Source organism: Bos mutus, chromosome 26 (assembly GCF_027580195.1).
Source record: "Bos mutus isolate GX-2022 chromosome 26, NWIPB_WYAK_1.1, whole genome shotgun sequence".
NCBI lineage: Eukaryota > Metazoa > Chordata > Mammalia > Artiodactyla > Bovidae > Bos > Bos mutus.
In genome coordinates this window covers 29,229,821-29,251,596 of record NC_091642.1, presented here as the reverse complement: position 1 = coordinate 29,251,596, position 21,776 = coordinate 29,229,821, and the positions used below count along the sequence as shown (strand labels likewise).

Here is a 21,776-nt window from a genome sequence, read left to right as displayed (position 1 = left end):
AGCCGGGCAGATAAAAGGATACAAAATTTCAACATCTGTTGCCATAAAGGGATAAGGAGAAGTGAAACGCAAAGTATCAGTTTGGTGTCAGCAGGCAGAGAGCCAATTTCAAAGAGTTCAGGGGGACAGAGGGGACAAGAAAGAAAAAGGAAAGGGGTGGGGGGAAAAAGAAAGAAAGAGAAAGAAATTACAGGGTTCCTTAAAGAGGTAAAGAAAAAAGAAAATGAAAAAAGCTGTCAGTAATACTTTCAAAGGAGAAGGCACATACTTAAAGAGGGGCAATTCCCATAATCACCCTGACTGAGGACCAGGCCCCCCGCCCCAGGTGGAGGGTCAGGGGCAGAGACAAATCCACACCTGGGCGGGATGGGCACTAACAGTGCCCTCAGAGTGGCCCAGCCTGAAGTCAGGACCCCAGTTTTTTCTGCAGACAGAAAGGGGTGTAGCCGGGCACCCTTTGTCATTCCAATGCTGTAGGATGCCGTGACATGTATCTCCCATGTTCGGTCCAGGGTTCCAAGATAAGTTCCAGGCCACGTGGTGGCCCACAGGGTGACCCCATGAATGCTCTAAGGGTCACCATCTCCAGCCACAGGGGTGAGGATCAGGGAGTGCCTCGTGGTAGAGGTCTATTCATGCTAAAGAACGAGCAGTGTTTCAGTAGGCAGAGAGGGGGTATTTCAGGCACAGGGGTCAGGTAGTAGAGCAGAAGCCCAAGGGAAAAATACATGGTGTCTGTCAGAATATGTGAGAAGCTTCTCTGCCCCTGCCTCTGTTGAGAAAGAGGAGACTTAGGGGCTTTAGGATGGAAATGGAGGAGTCATGGGGCACCAGGGATGATGCTGGCCAGAAGGGGAAGAAGGGGAGATGAGGTGGGATTATGCAGGGGTGTGAGTCACACACATACTGAGCAGTGCACTACCTAGCCAAGGACTCAAACCCTCAATACCCTAGGAGGAGCCAAGGCACCAAAACCCACCCCTCCTTTCTTCCTTACCCAGCAGTTCCTGGCTGGCTTGGAGCTACAGCTGGCCCCCTGGGAAATCTCCAGAGCCGAGTGAGACCTCAGGCCTCTCCATTCTGGTGCCCACGTCCCCACTGCCTCATCTCAGGGCACCAAGGCTAGATCCAGCTCAAATGCACCTTGGTAAGGACAGAGCCAGGGGAAGCTCTGTGTGTGATGTCAGGCCAATCAGAACCCCCACCCACCCCAGGGTCTTCCAGCAGCAGGAGGTGTGCCCCACACAGACACCACCATTCCTGGGGCAGAGCCAAGGGTCCTTAGCAAATGCAGACAGAGAACACTACATGGGCCTTCATTTCTCCAGACTCAAGGTCAGGAACAGGATGACTTTGGCACAGTTCCGCAGGGCCTAACTAGGAATACCTCAGTGGCGGGTGAGTGGCAGGGTCAAGATACAGCTCCTGGGGGCCAGGGATGGCCTGAACACCATCAACCCTTGGAAACAGGAACACGCCAGCACATCCAAACTGGGGGAAGGACTCTTATCTTTCTTCCCATCTGGTTTACACAGGTTAGAAGTCCCCTGCCGCTGGGCCCAGCCCATGGTCCACAGCTCTGAGAGAGAGGCAGGAGAGGAAGAAGAGTTGGGGACAGCCAAGCTCCCTGCCATCCAGGCAATGTCGTGGTGCCCACAGCCGCTCTCAGACCGGTATGCTCCAGCTAGCACCTCGCTTCCTCGTGCCCTCAGAGGGAGAACAGAGGCTCTAGGAATCCTGAGGCACAGAGGGCTTGAGGGAGCCATGATGACATTGAAAGAGGTCCTCAGACACTGAAAAGCAGCCTAGGCTGCCTGAGGACCCATTCCTGAGGCACAGATGGATGAGGGCACGCTGGTGCCCAGCAGGTGCCTATGCCTCTGAGGTGTGTCCCAGCCCCCACCACCACCCTAAGGGCAGCCTCTGGAGGGGCCATGCTCTGAGCAAAACTGCCCTCCAGTGCTCCTCCCCCCAGGCTGAGCACACACATAAAAGAAAATCCCGGCCCTCCTCAGGTTTCAGTGGTGACAGGTTAAAAGCAAAGAATCCACCCAGCACTGAGCACCGCCCCGCCACCGAGTCCTGCCTTCGATGCTGCTCCACCTTCCAGATTGGCCTGTCAGTCAGGCTTTGCTGTTATTGAAAGATCAAACTCTGTCCTGCCTGTTCATTACCTTAATCCTATTTTCTACATGGCTTTATTATCTGCTTGGGCTTCTTTGGGAAAGAAGCTACAGACAGTTGTCCTGTCCATCCATTTCCTCCCACCAAAAGTGGATGCCTCCATCAGGGCATATTCCCCTTCAGTCCCTGCACCACTGGTCCTCAAGCTTCCCTGAGGACGGAAGAGGTGTTTAAGTGAGGCCTGGCTCCTCAGTGGTGAGGAGAGGAGTCTGGGAGCCAGAGAGAAGGCAGGTGAAGCCAAGCAATGCCCAGGGCAGCCTAGCCTCAGGCTGGCCAGAGGGTGCAGTGGCTATTTGCTGTCTGGCTCCAGTGAGAACTGAGGCCATAGCTGTCTTGTACCCATTCTCACTTGGGTCCTTTCTGGGTTCTATAAAGGCCAGTGTTTAGTGTTAGTGAGGTCTAGGGGTTTCATACGAGAATGCTGTTGAAGGAGCTGGTGCCTTAGAACTCCATTCTGACCACTAATCTGTGCCCCAACATACCCCCACCACGGCAACCACAGGCAGAAGAGACCATTCAAAGGTTACTCAGCCTTCAGGATACAGCTGGACCACAGTGGGGTGGTGCACACCCTCACTGCCCCAGCTCGTCTACCATCCCAGGCCTGGGTCAGTACTGATGCCAAGCATACCCAACAACGTGACTAAATAAAACTGACTTTCAGCAGAAATGCCTATCTCTGTGACCTCGTCAGTGAAAAAGCAAACTATCTAGTCAGAGATAGGCAAACATGAGCAGACATTTTACCAAAGAGAATCTATAGAGGGCAAATTAGCACATGAAAAGATGTTCAACAGCATTAGCTACTAGGGAAATTTGAATCAAAACCACAAGTAACACATCCATTAAAATAATTCAAATAAAAACTAGTGACACTACCAGATGCTGTTGGAAACGTGCAGAAACTAGATCTCTCAGATACTGGAGTCAGAACATAAAGTGGTAAGATACTGAAAACAGGCTGGCAGGTAAAAAAACTAAGCACATACTTACCAAATGACCCAGCAATTGTATTCCCAGGCAGTAATTAAAAAAACTGAGAACATGTGCCCACACAAAAGCCTATACACAATAGTTTGATCCGCAACAGTCAAGAAACAGAACAGCCCAAATGTTCTTCAATGGGTGAATGCTGACTGATGGGGAAAGAAAGTTTGGTATATGCATGCCAGAGAACACTACTGAGCAAGAAGGACGAGAGCAGTACTGACACACGCAGCGACTTCTGTGACTCAAGGGAATTACGCAGCATAAAGGGAAAAACCTCCAAAGATTACATATTACGTATATACTACATACATTATTTCATTTATATAATACCTTCAAAATAACGAAATTACAGAGATGAAGAACACCTAAGTGGTTTGCCAGGGATTAGGAGCAAGAGGGAGGGGCAGAGGATGGGTGCAGCTATGAAGGTGTATAGGAGGGGTCTTTGTGCTAATGAACAGCACAGTTCTGTATCTTTATTGGGGCAGTAGTCACATGATTCTACACATGGGATAAAACTGCAAAGAAATTTATATACACAAAATAAGTAGAATCAGTTAAAGGTCTGTAGACTGTACCAACTGTACCTACCAACTTGCTAGGTTTGATATTATATAAGATGTTACACAGGTACCTTGCCTTCCTACTTTTGTAACTTCCTATTAATCTAAAATAATGAAAAGTTAAAAAAAAAAAAAAAACACAGAATAGCAGGTAATCAGATGGGAATGTGTCAAGCCTGCCAAGGCAGAGAATTGTAAATAAAACCTAGGTGTATTTTAACTGTTCTTTATTGTTCTTCTTAAGGATCTGTGGGCACTTCTAAAATTTCTTTTAGAAAAATCATCTCTAAGGATAGATAAAATTTTTTATAGCCACACAGTAAGGCACTCCTTAGAGAAGTATCATAAATCCTAACTGTTATCATAAGTTCTACATGAAATTAGGCACCTATTATAAATTACTTCAACAGTTTCCATAAGCTAACAATTGATCTTATGTGAGAAGGTGACACAGTGGAGCCAGTCGGGTTGTGCGGACTTTGGAGGTTTTTCCCTTTATGCTGCGTAATTCCCTTGAGAGTCGCAGAAGTCGCTGCATGTGTCAGTACTGTTCTTGTCCTTCTTGCTCAGTAGTGTTCTCTGGCATGCATATACCAAACTTTCTTTCCCCATCAGTCAGAATTCACCCACTGAAGAACATTTGGGCTGTTCTGTTTTTTGACTGTTGAGGATCAAGCTATTGAACATTTGTATATAGGCTTTTGTGTGGGCACACGTTCTCAGTTTTTTTTAATTACTTTCAACCTCCTCCTGGACCACTCAGGCAACTGAAATGGGCTGGCTTGGGCAGCTCTTTCCTTGGCCTCCCAGCTGTTCCAGCCCCACCCACCCTGGAAGCCATGGTGGGCTCAGGAATCTCTTACCTGTTGAGGTCCCAGATTCTTAAGGGTGAGAAGTGCCCACAACAAGCCGTCCCTGTCACAAAGGAGCTGCCAAACAAAAGGAGAGCAGAGTCAGGTCTGGCTTGTCAGAACTTGTGGCGGAAATGGCTACACAATTGGAAGTGCTGTGCTCATTCTCCAGGGTACCATGAGGTTAAGCCAAGCTGAGAGAAGCAGCCAGGAGAGCCATCAGAGAAGTTGTGGGAAACCATATGGAATTAGAGTGACGGCTGTAACCTCCCAGAGCTGCTTGGCCAGAGGACCCACGGGTTCAATGGCAGCATAAGAATGGATCTCTAGATTTGCAACTGAGGCCAAGGGAGAGCAAGCCTGTTGGTCTTCAGTTGTATGAACACCAACTTCTCCCCATAACAGGTTGTTGGGCGCTGGAAGCTGCTACCCTGGTCAGCGGTGAGGGAGGCTGGGCGGCTTTACTGAAGGTTGTAAGAGCTGGGGAATATGGCAACATGATACAAGCACAGGGCAGGCATAAAGGCACCAAAGTGAGAAGAGGCCAATGATGAAAGGCAGGTGATGGCATGAAAAGGTGAGGGTGGGAGAGCAGGGAGTGTGAGGGCCTAGGGCAGTCAGTACTGCTGTGGGAGTGGGATGAAAGTCAGAGTTTAGAGGACAATGACAGACACTGCCAAGAGGCGAGAGAGAAGGAACACTCTGACCATATTGCCCATATTTAAGAGCCTCTCTTAAACCCCTAAAAAGTTCAACATATATAATCTGCAGTTTCATTTTAAGTGGAGGCCCAAACCCAGTGAGAAGAATCCATTCAATGAGCCAGGCTGGCCACAGTCCTAGGACTAGAACTTGAACCCATGTGCCAGACCACTCCTTTGTCAGAGGATTTGGAAGGTGTTGGGAGGGGGAGCCTGCAGGAACACTGGGCTTGAAAATCTAAACTGGAACAAGAGAGCTGAAAGCAGTTATGTCACTCAGGAGCCCTGGGGCAGGGAAGGGCCAAGTCCCTACATGTCTGGGCTTGGGGGGAGGGCCTGGACATATTAATGACACGTTAGCACTGTGGGGCAGCAGCCTATCGGCCCTGGCCCTGCCCAGCACCTGTGGCTCTCTGATCCTAAGCATGTCAGTGGGGAGATGGATTTCCGCAGTTGGGGCTCTGAGAAGCCGATGGCTTTGGCTTGGTGGGGGGTTGGCCTGCTAGTTGCTGATAGAGGAGATGTTAGGGCAGGCACTGGGCAAGCCACTGATTTACAATCAAAATTGCAGGGCAGGGGTTTATGTTTCAACCCAAGGCAGACAAAAAGGCCACATAAACCACCCTGGAGCATCCATGCCTCAAATCAAGACTTCTCTAGGGACATGCTCAGTCTTCCCAGCCTCCTATCAACCTATAGGCATGCCAGTAGCCACTAAACTAGAATGGTATTCTAAAACAGTCACTCTGTCATGCTCCTGGTGACACCCAGCCTGGTATGCAGCCACTGGACACTGAAGCCCCAAACTACAAAGCCAGGAGGTGTTATCCTCACTTCCCTCTCCCACCAACATTTTTCTCTTGAGGGCAATCCAGTAATAACTGGTAAAGCTAATTACCTTGGGTTGGAAACATAATAGCCCTTAGAAATCATTCATGCAGGCAATAGGGCTCTCCAGACTTGAGAAGTAGGGAGCCAGGTGAGGGGCACCAGCACAGACACACAGACTCTTAAGGAGGCCTGTGGCAGACCTCTGACTGGCCACAGGCCTAAATTAGCATCAAGGTCAGTCAATGGAGAAAGAGGGGAGGCGCCTCCACAGCTCTGACTTCCCAGCAGCGATGGGAACCCCTGCCCCTGGATTCCTGTCCTCTGTTCCTGCCCACCCACCCCTGACCCTCACCCTTTGCCTCCAGGAGGAATGCCTCTCACCTTCATGCCCATAAGGATCTTTCTTAATTGCCTGGATATAACAACTGTGAACATTTCTTTCCAAAAGCTGCCCTTTTCCCTTGTTTAACCATGTAAAGCAGGAAGCAGATACAGGAGGGAGAGTAGAGAGTCCCTCTGGCATTTATGAGGGCCTAAGGCGACTGATCTGATCGGATCTGAAGAGTTTAATCAAATTTAACACTCAGTCAAAACAAAACAAAAACAACCATGTAAGCAGCAGTTAAGCAGATTTGGAGCCAGGTCCTGCTTGGAACGTTCACCAAGATTCACATCCAAACCACAGGGACTGTCAGCCCCCTGAGGGACAGGGACGGTCAGCCCTACTCAACAGGCAGAAGCAGGATCTGCTGGCTGCTCAGTAGCCTGACAGGCCTTCCTCTTAAGTCCTGCCACACCCTGATCTTGCCTGCACGAGACAAATGGCATTTGAGGGGTTGTCTTCTCATCTTCTTTTTGAGATCATGGACTGTCTGGTGGCTCTTGTGTATTCCAGTGCCCAGCACAGTGTCTGGTACCAAAGAGATGCCCAAAACAAATCTACAGACTTCAACTGAAAGGGCCTTCCAGAGTTCACAGCCAACACAGCAGAGGAAGCTAGTCATAGGAGCTGTGAAGGGGGTCCTTCTGCTTCTTAGAGGATTAATTCCCAAATCTGCAAGCTCAGACCTGAATAACACACGACACAGTGTTGGTACAGTGAAGTTGTACAGTGAAGCACAACCAGATAACAGATGAGAAGAAAGGAGCATTGACAAAGCTATATATTGTCACTCTGTTTATTAAATTATATGCAGAGTACATAATGCAAAATGCCGGGCTGGATGACTCACAAGCTGGAATCAAGATTGCCTGCAAAAATACCAACAACCTCGGATATGCAGATGATACCACTGTAATGGCAGAAAGTGAAGAACTAAAGAGCCTCTTGATGAGGGTAAAAGAGCACAGTGAAAAAGCTGGCTTAAAACTCAACATTCAAAAGACTAAGTTCATGACATCTGGTCCCATCAATTCATGGTAAATAGATGGAGAAAAAGTGGAAACAGTTGACAGATTTTATTTTCTCGGACTCCAAAATCACTGCAGACAGTGATTGTAGCCATGAAATTAGAAGACGCTTGCTCCTTGGAAGGAAAGCTATGATAAACCTAGATAGCATATTAAAAAGCAAAGACATCACTTTGCCAACGAAGGTTCATATAGTCAAAGCTGTGGTTTTTCCAGTAGTCATGTATGGATTTAAGAGTTGGAGCATAAAGAAGGCTGAGTGCCAAAGATTGATGGCTTTCAATTGTGGTGCTGGAGAAAACTCTTGAGAGTCCCTTGGACTGCAAGGAGATCAAACCAGTCAATCTTAAAGGAAATCAATCCTGAATATTCACTGGAAGGACTGATTCTGAAGCTCCAATACTTTGGCCACCTGATGTGAAGAGCCGACTCAATGGAAAAGACCCTAATGCTGGGAAAGATTGAAAGCAAAAGGAGAAGAGGCCAGCAGAGGATGACATGGTTAGACAGCATCACCAACTCAATGGACATGAATCTGAGAAAACTCCAGGAGATAGTGATGGACAGGGAAGCCTGGCATGCTACAGTCCATTGGGTCACAAAGAGGCAGACACGACTTAGCAACTGAGCAGTAACAATAACCAGCAATACCTAAAAATGTCAGCACACACATACACACACATGCTCTTACACAAATGCATACACTCTCTCACCCTGAGGGTCTAAAAGTCATTCTGACTCCACAAACTCTTCTCTTTTTGGACCAGAAAGTCCTTATCAGAAGCTAGCCTTCTACAATTTCTCATCCACTCTACGAAGTCTCACCCTGCCCAGATGCCCAAGCTACCTTACTGGCCCCCTGGTCCCAACTTAGGAAAACCTGGCCTCACAGAGATCATCCATAGGCCCAAGAAGAAGACATAAGAGCCCTCACATCAGAGAGACCAAGAGAGTTGGGAGTTCTGGTAGTCAAGTTGAGGAATAGAAAATAACAAAGATACATAACAGAGGAGAGGAAAGTATGAAGGAAAATCAGTCAGGTGTGGGCAGGGTGAAAAGAAGGTATATACATGCTGCCTCTGCCTTTGTTTGGACCCTCTTCACTACCCTAGGAAGTGACTGAGCACTTTCTGTGTGCTAGAGTCTGCAAACAAAGTCTCCAAAGCACTACTCTGTCTACTCCCTCATGTCTGACAGACGAGGACACTGAGACACAGAGAAGTAACAACCTTGATCTTGCTCACACATGGAGCAACCAGTGGGACTAGAATTTGAACCCGCAGCAGCAGCAGCAGCAGCAGTCTTAATTCCAGAGCCCAAGTGATTTTACACCCTGTGCCCCATAAGTTCTTTCCCCAGCACCTAGTATAATGCCTGCCACATACTGACAACTCAAATGCTTATTGAATGAACGAATGGACAAGTGAACAAATGACTCCACCTGGGAGAAGAAAGGAGCGATGGAGGGGCTCTGAGGAGGGGCAGCAGAAGGGTGTGCTCGGCAGCTGTGCCCCGTGGCTGGCCTGGAGCTGCCCAGCTGGCCCAGGCCCCAGCCGCCTCTGAGCTGGGCTGACACACTTTGGCAAGGGAGGCCACCAGAGCTGTCACATCATTCACCAACATGCCCATCAAGTGTATTCAGTTCTCTTCAACCCGCATTGGCATTTTAATTACTGTTGGGTAAACTAATTTGTACAAATGAAGGCCGGGCTGCCTAATAGAATATGCAAGCTCTCTGACCTCTGACAGGCACTGACACGAGATACAAAGGCCGCCGAGGAAGGCTTTTTATCTGAGCCTTATTACTCTCTATTACTCCAATTAGTCAGGCTCCAGTGCTCCTAATTGGAGGAAAAATTGCAATTAAATCAATTTTTGATGGGCTGCAAGTGGGCTCCCGAACCGCCCTGCTTGTGAAACACTGATATTATAGCAGCAAAGGTCACAGGCTTCATCGGCACCTGGGTGCCCCCCGATTTCCCTTGGCCCCCTCCTAAAACGCCTCAAGGAAACCCCTGCCCCTCCATCAGCTCGGCCAGCAAGGGTGGGAAGAAGAGAGTCATTAGAACATGTCAGGTCTCATTGCTGCTGCCGCCATCTGCTAACCTGCGCCATGGACATCATTATAGCGGCTAAGTCCCAAAGCATGAATGCAGTGCGAAGGTCACACAAACTCATCGGGTGAGGCTAGGCCAGAGGCAGAAGTGCAGTGACAGCACTGTGAGGGAGGGACCAGCGGAGTGGGAACAGGAGGTCAACAGAAGTCAGGAAGAGGAGAGACACAGTCCTGGGCAGGTGAAGGATGAGGCAGCCAGTTCCCAAGATCCAGTCAACAGGGCACCCCAGGGGAAGGGAAATAGATGTTATTTGGGAAGGAACAAAAAAGAGAGACAAAGAAATCTTGTTCTCATCAGCAAACATCCACCTTGCAGTGGGGGTACATACACCTGAATGCTCTCTACAGACCAGAAGGCTGAGTGTCCCATCAGTGATGGGGTCAGAAGCACAATGTGGGGCCTACCATCTATAGCAGTGCCTGCCTATCAAGGCTGGGGAGGGAGTGCCCAGAACTAAAGCTTAACCACAGAGGAGAAGGTAAACACAACTTCGTTCACCAAACTAAAGGATAACAAGACCAAGATGCCTCTCTGAAACTTGAATGAGTAAAGTTTAAGGCAAATAAAAAGAAGGTCCATTTCACATAGCATCTGGCATACCATTACCTCAAAGAGATGCTTCAGACAGAAAACAAAAATTCAGAAGAAGGTTAGCCCAACTTCATGGGTGATTGAACCAAAATGGATTAACAGGGAAAGAAGGATGTGCCTTGTCTTCAAGGGGTCAAGACCAAAAATATGTTGAATAAATGCTGGTCTATCTACTTAATGTAATATTAAACAGACATTTAAAATGATATTCCCAAAGAATATAGACAAGATGTTTTATAAGAAAAAAAAAGTAGGGTACAAGCAGCATTAATGGAACTATTTTAAAATAGCTGAGTGGGGAAGTTAAATACAACTTTGTTGATCGAACTAAAGAATAATTAATTATTTTTAACTACAAAAGAGGCAAGCATACACAATGGGAGAACGGTCAGTCTCTTCAATAAACAGTGTTGAGAAAATTGGATAGCCACTTGCCAAAGAATGAAACAACTATCTTATACTGTACACAAAAATTAACTCAAAATGGATTAAAGATTTGAATGTAAGACCTGAAACCATAAAACTCCTAAAAAGAAAACCTAGTAGTGACACCACTCCTGGCAATGATTTTTTGTATGAGACTCCAAAACAAAAGCAACAAAAGCAAAAATAAACAAGTGGGAGCTCATCAAGCTAAGAGACTTTTGCAAAAGAAAGGAAATCATCAACAAGATGAAAAGGCAACCTAATGAATGGCAGAATGTATTTGCAAAGCATATATCCAATAAGGGGCTAATAACCAAAATATATAAAGAACTCACACAACTCCCCTGCAGAAAGCCAAACAATCTGATTAGAAAATGGGCAGAGGACCCAAACATTTTTCCAAAGAAGGCATAGAGATAGCTAGCAGGCACATCAAAAGATTCTAAACATTGTTAATCATCAGGAAAAATCCAAATCCAAACCACAATGAGATATCACTTCACATCTGTTAGAATGGCTGTCATCAAAAAGACAAGAGATAGCCACTGCTGGAGAGGGTGTGAAGAAAAGGAAACCCTCATGCACTGTTGGTGGGAATGTAAATTGGTGCAGCCACCATGGAAAACAATGTGAAGTTTCCTCAAAAAAGTGAAAAATAGAACTACCATTTGTTGTTCGGTTGTTAAGTCATGTCTGACTCTGCAACCCCACGGACTGTAGCGTGCCAGGCCTCCCTGTCCCTCACTACTTCCCAGAGTTTGCCCAAGTTCATGTCCATTGAACTGGTGATGCCACCCAACCATCTCATCCTCTGCCTCCCTCTTCTCCTTTTGCCTTCAATCTTTCCCAGCATCAGTCTTTTCCAATGAGGCACCTGTGGAAAAGTATTTGCATCAGGTGGCCAAAGTATTGGAGCTTCAGCTTCAGCATCAGTCCTTTCACTGAATATTCAGGGTTGGTTTCCTTTAGGATTGACTGGTTTGATCTTCTTGCAGTCCAGGGGACTCTCAAGAGTCTTCTCCAACACCACAGTTCGAAAGCATCAATTCTTCGGCACTTAGCCTTCTTATGGTCCAACCCTCACATCTGTACATGACTACTGGGAAAACTATAGCTTTGACAATATGGACCTTCATTGGCAAAGTGATGTCTTTGCTTTTTAATATGCTATCTAGGTTTGCCACAGCTTTCCTTCCAAGAAAGAAATGTCTTCTGATTTAATGGCTTCAGTCACCATCCGCAGTGATTTTAGAGCCCAAAAAGAGAAAATCTGTCACTGCTTCTACTTTCTCCCCTTCTATTTGCCATGAAGTGATGGGACCAGATGCCATGATCTTCATTTTTTTAAATGTTGAGTTTTAAGCCAGCTTTCACTGTCCTCTTTCACCCTCATCAAGAGGCTCCTTAGTTCCTCTTCACTTTCTGCCATCAGAGTGTTATCCTCTGCGTATCTGAGGTTGTTGATCTTTTTCCTGGCAATCTTGATTCTAGCTTATGAGTCATCCACCCCGGCATTTCACGTGATGCACTCTGCATATAATTTAAATAAACAGGGTGACAATATACAGCCCTGCTGTACTCCTTTCCCAATTTTGAACCAGTCAGTTGTTCTGTGTAAGGTTCTAAATGTTGCTTCTTGACCCACATACAGGTTTCTCAGGAGACAGGCAAGATGGTCTGGTATTCCCATCTCTAAGAATTTTCCACCACAGTTTGTTTTGATTTACACAGTGAAAGGCTTTTATGTAGTCAATGAAACAGAAGTAGAAATTTTTCTGGAATTCCCTTGCTTTCTCTATGATCCAATGAATGTTGGCAATTTGATCTCTGGTTGCTCTGCCTTTTCTAAACCCAGCTTGTACATCTGGAATTTCTCAATTCAAGTACTGCTGAAGCCTAGCTTGAAGGAAGAACTACCATATGATCAAGTAATTCCACTTCTGAGTATTTGTTTTTTAAAAATAATAATAATTTGAAAAGATACATGCACCCCCATGCTCACTGGAGCCTTATTTAAAATAGCCAAGATATGGAAACAACCTAAGTGTGCACTGGTGGATGAATGGATAAAAAGATGTGGTGTGCATATATACAATGGAATACCACTCAGTCAGAAAAAAGTATGGAATCTTACCATTTGAGGCTTCCCTGGTGGTTCAGATGGTAAAGAATCTGCCTGCAATGCAAGAGACCCAGGTTTGATCCCTGGATTGGGAAGATCCCCTGGGACTGGGAAGAGGGCATGGCAACTTACTCTAGTATTCTTGCCTGGAGAATACCATGGGCAGAGGAGCCTGAGAGGCTAGAGTCCATAGGGTTCCAAAGAGTCAGACATGACTGAGCGACTCACACCCACTTGCCATTTGTGATACAGACAGGCCTTAAGGCATTAGGCTAAGTGACACAGGTAAGACAGAGAAAGACTAATACTATATGATTTCACTTATATGTGCAATATAAGAAAGAACAAAATGAATCAAAACAAAACAAATGAAAAACCAAGTTCACAGATACAAAGAACAGACTGGTAGTTGCCAAAGGGGAGGAGGTAGGGGACAGGAGAAATGGAACAAGGGAGTCAAAAGGTACAAACTTCCAGTTATAAAATAGATAAAGTATGAGGATGTAATAAACAGCATGATGGCTACAGTTAATAATACTGTGTGGCATATCTGAAAGTTGCTAAGAGAGTAAATCTTAAAAATTCTCATCAAGAAAAAAATAATCGTAACTATGTAAGGTGATGCATGGTAACTAGACTTATGATAGAGATCATTTTGCATTGCATTCTAGTATCAAACCATTATGTAGTATATGTGAAACTAATATAACGTTATACTTCAACTTTTAGAAAAACAGCCTGTGACTAGAAAAGGAAGGAGTAGAATGAAACTCACTAAAATGCTTCAAGTGACTGCACGTGGGCAACAGAGTAATTAGCAATTCTTTCTTCTTTTAAATTTTATTTTATAAATCTTCTTTAATGAGTATGTGCTACTTTTTAAAGGGAAAAGTATATTATTTACATTTTATAAGAGAAAACACAACATAACCAAACATTCCTGCCCACTGACTCATGGCCAAAGACAAGTGGACCCGATAATGAGCTGCCTGCTTAAACAGGTGTCAGCAGTGGCAGCCCTGGCACACCTTGGGCTGAAGCTGTGGAACTGATCAGTAGCCCAAGGTTAGGACAGAAAGCCGCAGGTCAGCAGGGAGGGGCTCCACTAGCCTCTTTCTCCCAACTCAGCACTGGCCAGTAGAGAGCAAGACTGGCCCTGACTCCCACTGTGGGCAGAGGCCTGGAACACCTGTCCCAGCCAGTGTCTATCTGCCTGCCTGTCTTGTGTGTCTCTCCTCTCTCTCACACACACACCCCTCAGACCCCTCTCAGCCCATGTGCATCCGGATAGGATGGTGCAAGTAAGCCACCTAGGTCAGGCTCTGCAAAGTGTCCAGGGGCTGGGGCTCCCCAGGCTCACCCTCCTAATAAAGACTCTAACAACAGCAACAGAACAGGCTTTCTGCTTTCCCACGGAGGAAATTCCTCTATGGAAACACATAATGCTCGTTTTCCATTTTAACCGGTGGTAAAAGGGCAGCCTGGCCAAGGATATAAGACCCTGGCCCAGGCTAAACAAGAGGAGGCTTGAGGTATAGAGGCTGCTCTTCCCAAATGCACCAATTCCACTCAAGAAACAGAAACTTACAAACTTGAGCAATGGAAGGGCAGAATTAACAGAAAAAATTAACTACATCAAAAACAAAGACTCACAGTACAATGGAATAACATACATTCAATCTACTGAATTTATTAACAAGACACGTTGGAGACGTTTCTACACTCTCTTTTCTATCTGTACAGCCTCCCATCCACCCCCAAGAAGAAATGGCACTATATTCCAGTGCTAAAGGAAAAACTAACTGGGTCAGACTTCCTGAGAAATGATGAATATAGATCCACAAAACTATGTACCTAACAAGAGGCATGAAAAAAAAAGAAATACATATGGTCGTTATTTGTGGACACTAAAACTGTCTACCTAGAAAATCCAAAAGATTCAACTAAAAGTACTGCAACCAATTTCAGAGCAGGATGAGGTGGATGGCACACTGTGTATGACAGTGGAAGGGAGAGTAGGGACTCCCTGGGGGTCCAGTGGCTGAGACTCTACAACTCAGCTGTGGGGGGCGGGGTTCCGTCCCTGGTCAGGGAACTAGATCCCACATGCCACAACTAAGAGTTCACACGCTGCAACTAAAGATCTCGCACACAATGAAGACTGAAGATCTCATGAGCCGCAGCTGAGGTGCAGTACAGCCAAATAAATACATATTAGACAGAGAGACAGAGAGAGAGAAAGGAGTGGGGGCTCAGGACTGCTGGCTCTCCCACCTGGTAACCATGGGATCTTGAATGAGCAACTAACTGTGCTACAAAGCCCAGTTGCTTTAACAATAAAACAGAAATATTAGGACTTACTGAGAAAATTATATGGGATAAGATGCTTAGAGCAATGTATGGCACACAGCAAATCCCCACAGATGTAAACTATTATGCACCAGCAATCACCAAACAAAATGAAATTAGAAATCCATTTGCAAAAAAGAATTAAGAAATTGTAAAATAGCCAAGAATAAATCTAACCAAAAAAAGCGAAACAAAAAGAAACAAAAAACTAAGACAGCCCCATATGAAAAAAACTCTACTATATCCTTTACTAATGGACACAGAATTGCTGAGTAAGTGGAGAGGTACATCATGTTCCTGGATGAGAAGTCTCCAACTGTCAGTTCTCCCATCATTAGCCCATAAATTCAATACAGTCCCATCCAAACAAGATTTTTTATTTAATCAGTTGATTCTAAAATTCATAGGGAAGAGAAAACAAGAAGAGCTAAGAAATATTTTTACAAGAACAATGAGAAACAAATCACTTGACTAAATATCAGTGCTAGAATAGACAACTAGATCAATGAATCAGAATAAAGAATCCAGAATCATACCCATATATTTGTAGGGAATCAGCAGATCCTAAATGTGGCATTTAAAGGCAGTGGATGAAGGATGAACTAATCAATAAATGGTAGAGAAACCATAGGACATGCATTTGGCAAAAATAAAATTAGAGCCCTAACTCACAGCAGACATCAATTCCAGATGGATTGAGGACATAAACATTTTTAAAAACTACACAAAAACCCATAAACGTGTTAGAAGAAAATATAGGTAAAATAGTTTTATAATCTCGAAGTAGTGAAGGCATTCATAAGACAAAACTCTGAAGCCATAGGGCAGAGATGACAGAACTAATCTCCAAATTACAAAAAACTACCCAACAGCAGACACTGTAAACAACAGGCTGAAAGGAATTACCAAATATATGTAGTAGTCAAAAGATTAATACCCCAAAAATACAAAGATATTCTATAAACCATAGAGGGAAAAAACAGATGAATGAGCACAAATTTTCAGTAAGTAATACATAGCAAAAAAAATATACCTGGCAAAAAAAAAACATGCAGTAATGTTAACCCTCCTAGTAATCAAAGATTTGCAAATCAGAAAACAATGAAAAATAGCTGCAAATACCTAGAGCATTTACCACACACCAGGTACTATATAATTAATTCATTTAACCCTCAAAACATTCCTACAGGGACTTCCCTGGGGGTCCAGTGGTTAAGACTCCAGGCTTCCACTGCAGGGGGCATGAGTTCCTTCCCCGGCTAGAGGAACAAAGATCCAGCATGCCAGACAGGGTGGCAAAAAAGCCCAACAAACCCACATTCTACATTTTTGGTGATATTTTTCTAGATATGATAATGGTATTATAATCACATTTTAAAACCATCACTATCTTTTAGACTATCCACTGAAATATTTACTTATATGCCTGATATTTGCTACAGAATAATATTGGAGGGCAAAGTGTGTGAGCAATATTGATGAAACAAAATTGGCCAAGAATTGATTAATTATTCTACTTTTGCATATTTTGAAATTTTCCATAAGAACAAAAAAATTAAGTCACTATGAGGTATGTACTACCATTATCATCCCCCTTTCACAGATGAGGAAATTAAGGAATAGGGAGGTTAAGTAACTCACCAAGTCACATAGCTAGCAGGTGGGAAGACTTGTGATTTGATCTCAGCCAGCTGGGCTCCAGAGTCCAGTTTTTAATCACTATTCTATACTCACTACCAGAACTGGATATCATTTTTTACCCTCCAGAGAAACAAAAAAAAAATTTTAATCTGATATTATCCAGTACTGATAAGTATAAGAGGAAATACATATGTATATACTGTTTGTGGGTATGTAAAGAGTCGGACACGACTGAGCGACTGAACTGAACTGAATCTGATACAGTCCAAGTGGAGGGCAATTAGGCAGCATCCAAAAACTTTTAAATGTACTTACCCCTCAATCCAGCAACTTTATTCCTAAGTATCTTCCTTAGAAAAATATCTTACTATATGCACAAATAGGCAAGTAAACAGATGCTTCCTGAGGCACTATTTGTAATAGCAAACCACTGGAAATAACCTAAGTGTTCATCAATAGCAGGATGGCTAAGTAAACAACGGTGCAACCATATTTTTCTGAATTACAATGCAGCAGTAAAAAGAATGCATTCTGACATCAAAGGACCTCTGAGCCACATGGGTCCCAGAGGAAGAATTCAAGTTACAGAATACATGCATATTGTGAGCCTAAAACTGAGCAAAACCATGTATTTGTGTAAAGATCTGGAGTGACATCTACAGACTTCCTACAAAAAGGAGAAGAATGAGGGGAAGGGCCACAGAAAAAGAACCTTTTTAATATTCTCATATATTTTTATATAATTTTATAATTTACATATTTTTAAGCTTTTTACAAATGGAACATATTTATATATTACTTATCTAAAAAATAACATAGGAAATGAGAGATTAAAAGGAGGATGATAACAAAGAATATTCATTTTGAAGTTGCCTGAAAGGACTGCATCTTGCTGGTGCCTGAGTTCAATGTGATTCTGAACCCCACACAAACCACACAGTCCCATGGCTCCTTCCTAAACCTAGCTGACGCCCTTTGACAGGGACCATTCACCTGGAGGGCTTCTGAGTGATTAAGGCCTGAAACAGTTGCCTATGAGAATTCCACAGTTTCCTCTCTGCTCTCATATAATAGTATATACCCCCTAAACTTCTGTTTTACAAGCACTTTCTCTGTAGAGAGGTTAAGAACCAGTTTCTTCAAGCAGGAGAGCTACTGAACTCTGCTGGGAGCCTATCAGTGGTCAAAGCCATGGCTTACTCCACCACAGTGCCCCGTACTTACTAGGTACTCAAATGACTAACAGTGCTAAGGCTAGCTAAGCACAGAATTATTTCCAGCTTTAAAACAGATCCACTTTTTCCTCTTTCCTCTAGGCAGTCCATTTGTCATCATGGTAGTGGTCAGGCCCAAGGACTGGGTCTGCTGCTGCTGCGTCACTTCAGTTGTGTCCGACGCTGTGCGATCCTATGGACGGCAGCCCACCAGGCTCCGCCGTCCTTGGGATTCTCCAGGCAAGAACACTGAAGTGGGTTGCCATTTCCTTCTCCAATGCATGAAAGTGAAAAGTGAAAGTGAAGTCGTGTCTGACTCTTAGCGACCCCATGGACTGCAGCCTACCAGGCTCCTCCATCCATGCGATTTTCCAGGCAAGAGTACTGGAGTGGGTTGCCATTGCCTTCTCCAGGACAGGGTCACCAGGCTGCTAACATCTTCTGGGCTTAGGTGGCCCACGTGGTCTGGTGATTCCTGGGGAGACTAAGGCCAAACAAGCTCTGCTGCTTTTTCAAGTTTCCTAATGAGATAATCATGATGGTGTGATCACTCATCTAGAGCCAGACATCCCGGAATGTGAAGTCAAGTGGGCCTTAGAAAGCATCATTATGAACAAAGCTAGTGGAGGTGATGGAATTCCAGTGGAGCTATTTCAAATCCTGAAAGATGATGCTGTGAAAGTGCTGCACTCAATGTGCCAGCAAATTTGGAAAACCCAGCAGTGGCCACAGGACTGGAAAAGGTCAGTTTTCATTCCAATTCTAAAGAAAGGCAATGCCAAAGAATGCTCAAACTACCGCACAATTGCACTCATCTCACAAGCTAGTAAAGTAATGCTCCAAATTCTCCAAGCCAGGCTTCAGCAATATGTGAACTGTGAACTTCCAGATGTTCAAGCTGTTTTTCGAAAAGGCAGAGGAACCGGAGATCAAACTGCCAACATCCACTGGATCATCGAAAAAGCAAGAGAGGTCCAGAAAAACATCTATTTCTGCTTTATTGACTATGCCAAAGCCTTTGATGGTGTGGATCACTATAAACTGTGGAAAATTCTGAAAGAGATGGGAATACCAGACCACCTGACCTGCCTCTTGAGAAACCTGTATGCAGGTCAGAAAGCAACAGTTAGAACTGGACATGGAACAACAGACTGGTTCCAAACAGGAAAAGGAGTATGTCAAGGCTGTATATTGTCACCCTGCTTATTTAACTTCTACGCAGAGTACATCATGAGAAACACTGGGCTGGATGAAGCACAAGATGGAATCAAGATTGCCGGGAGAAATATCAATAACCTCAGATATGCAGATGACACCACCCTTATGGCAGAAAGTGAAGAGGAACTAAAAAGCCTCTTGATGAAAGTGAAAGAGGAGAGTGAAAAAGTTGGCTTAAAGCTCAACATTCAGAAAACTAAGATCATGGAATCTGGCCTCATCACTTCATGGGAAATAGATAGGGAAACACTGGAAACAATGGCTGACTTTATTTTTGGGGGCTTCAAAATCACTGCAGATGGTGACTGCAGCCATGAAACTAAAAGACGCTTACTCCTTGGAAGGAAAGTTATGACCAACCTAGATAGCATATTCAAAAGCAGAGACATTACTTTGCCAACAAAGGTTCGTCTAGTCAAGGCTATGGTTTTTCCTGTGGTCATGTATGGATGTGAGAGTTGGACTGTGAAGAAAGCTGAGCACCGAAGAATTGATGCCTTTGAATTGCGGTGTTGGAGAAGACTCTTGAGAGTCCCTTGGACTGCAAGGAGATCCAACCAGTCCATTCTAAAGGAGATCAGTCCTGGGTGTTCTTTGGAAGGACTGATGCTAAAGCTGAAACTCCAGTACTTTGGCCACCTCATGCGAAGACTTGACTCATTGGAAAAGACTCTGATGCTGGGTGGGATTGGGGGCAGGAGGAGAAGGGGACCACAGAGGATGAAATGGCTGGATGGCATCACCGACTCGACGGACATGAGTTTGGGTGAACTCCGGGAGTTGGTGATGGACAGGGAGGCCTGGCATGCTGCAATTCATGGGGTCGCAAAGAGTCGGACACAACTGAGCGACTGAACTAACTGATAAACATAAGTAGCTGGCATTTGAGTAGGGGGATGAGATGGAAGGAAGACAAGAACCCCTAGAACCAGAGAGGAAAACAGAGCTCAACTGGAGAGCTACACAGATAAACCAGATACCAACTCAACAGTTTCATTTTAAAATCTGATTCTTCCTAAACATGCCCATGTTAACAAACCACAGAGGGACCCTGAAACTCAGACTTACTTCAGATGTAGGCAGGAACATTAAGTGTTTACAACACAAAGAGAGAAGAGAGATGAGGACAGGTCAAAGAGGACTCTGTGGTGTTGTCCTTGACCCACGGTCACATTTAAGCCCAGCAATGGCATTCCCTAGAGACTGATTGGCCTGGTTCTTATTTTTATTCTCAACATCACATAAGCACCAATGTGGGGTATTTTCATGTGGCAAGCATCAAAGTATAATCAAGACCTTCTAGAAAGAGGCTCTCTCTGAGGAATCAAAGGGCAAGAGAGCCCACCCACACTACCTATCGCCTGACTGCATGGCATTCCTCATCCCCTGGCCTCATAACTCTGACAGAGCTTAAAACGAAAGAGGCCCTAATGACTTTCCAAAGAGAGGCCCACAGTGACATCAAGTAAGCTGAGAAGAAGGGAGACAGAGTGTGTGAGAGTTGATTTATGGATTCACTACTACCATCTGCATCATTGGACCACTTTTCTTCCATCAAAAAGGGAGAGGAGAAGTGGAGATGAAGCTCTGTACTCCTCCACCTAGCCTGATTGCTGTGGCATTTTCCACCATTACCCCCGAAGGCTACTGGTGATGGAGGAGTGGTCAAGGAGTGGGAAGGGAATTTTCCTTCTATCATGGAGGTGGACAGACCAGTAGGGCCTGCTATGCATCATGAACTATACACAACAGGGCTATAGAAATGGGATCCATGAAAAGAAGAAAGGAGAGGACTATGTCTATGTACACAGGAGGAAAAACTGATTCCTCAAGAAAGTCTCTATTGTAGAGGAGGTCCACCAGTAAACCCTGGTGTGCAGATTTAAGCAATAACTCTCATGTCAACTCCTTCCCTGTGATGAGAGACACTAAGGGCCCCAGAGTCCTCAGGTTGGCACAGACTGAGGCTTACTGTACAGGGGGAGGAGGAAAAATTACACAGCTAGAGATAGGAGAAAAGTAAGAATACTGAGGTCCTTCTCTGCAAGTCTTTCATTACAGGGCTTCTCAGGAAGGTGAAATCCCAAGGGACTTCCTTATTTCCAGATTAGTGGGCAGCACCAGCAATCTTGACCTTGAACTCTGCTCCTCTCCAAGATTTCCTGCCCTCTAGACAATGGCACTGAGAAGAGAGAGGCGGGAGTCTGTGTGTTCCATCCTGTTCCGCTGAAGTCCTGGAGTCTAATTCTGGCCGCCTGCTAGTCGTTCTCCTCCGGAGGCGGCCCAGTCAGGTCTGTGCCATCCCAGGACTCGGCTCCCGTCTCTCTCTGCCCCACTGGAAGGGTCCTGGGCCACTGCACATTTGTCCAACCTCATGTGTCTGCAGTCCGGTTTTTCCCCCATGAACACGTGAGAAAAGTGGCAGATTTTTCTAAGGACACCATCAACAGCTTACAGAGGGAGGAATGTCTAATCAGCAGAGCAGTAATGAAGTGAGAAAGAGGAGGTGAAAGCCAATAATGCCACAGTTCCCTCCAGACTGACTGACCGTGAGAGCTGCCGGCCAAG

General features: G+C 45.0%; 1 protein-coding gene across 3 annotated transcripts in view; it reads right to left on the bottom strand.

Moving 5' to 3' along the window:
* Positions 1 to 21,776, bottom strand: part of FBXW4 (F-box and WD repeat domain containing 4) — an 83,817-nt gene that overhangs the window by 7,037 nt on the left and 55,004 nt on the right. For all 3 annotated transcript variants that reach the window (XM_070363514.1, XM_070363515.1, XM_070363516.1), the window contains exon 6: positions 4,601 to 4,666. In XM_070363514.1, the coding sequence (XP_070219615.1) occupies positions 4,601 to 4,666 (66 nt within the window). The remainder of the gene's footprint in view (positions 1 to 4,600; positions 4,667 to 21,776) is intronic.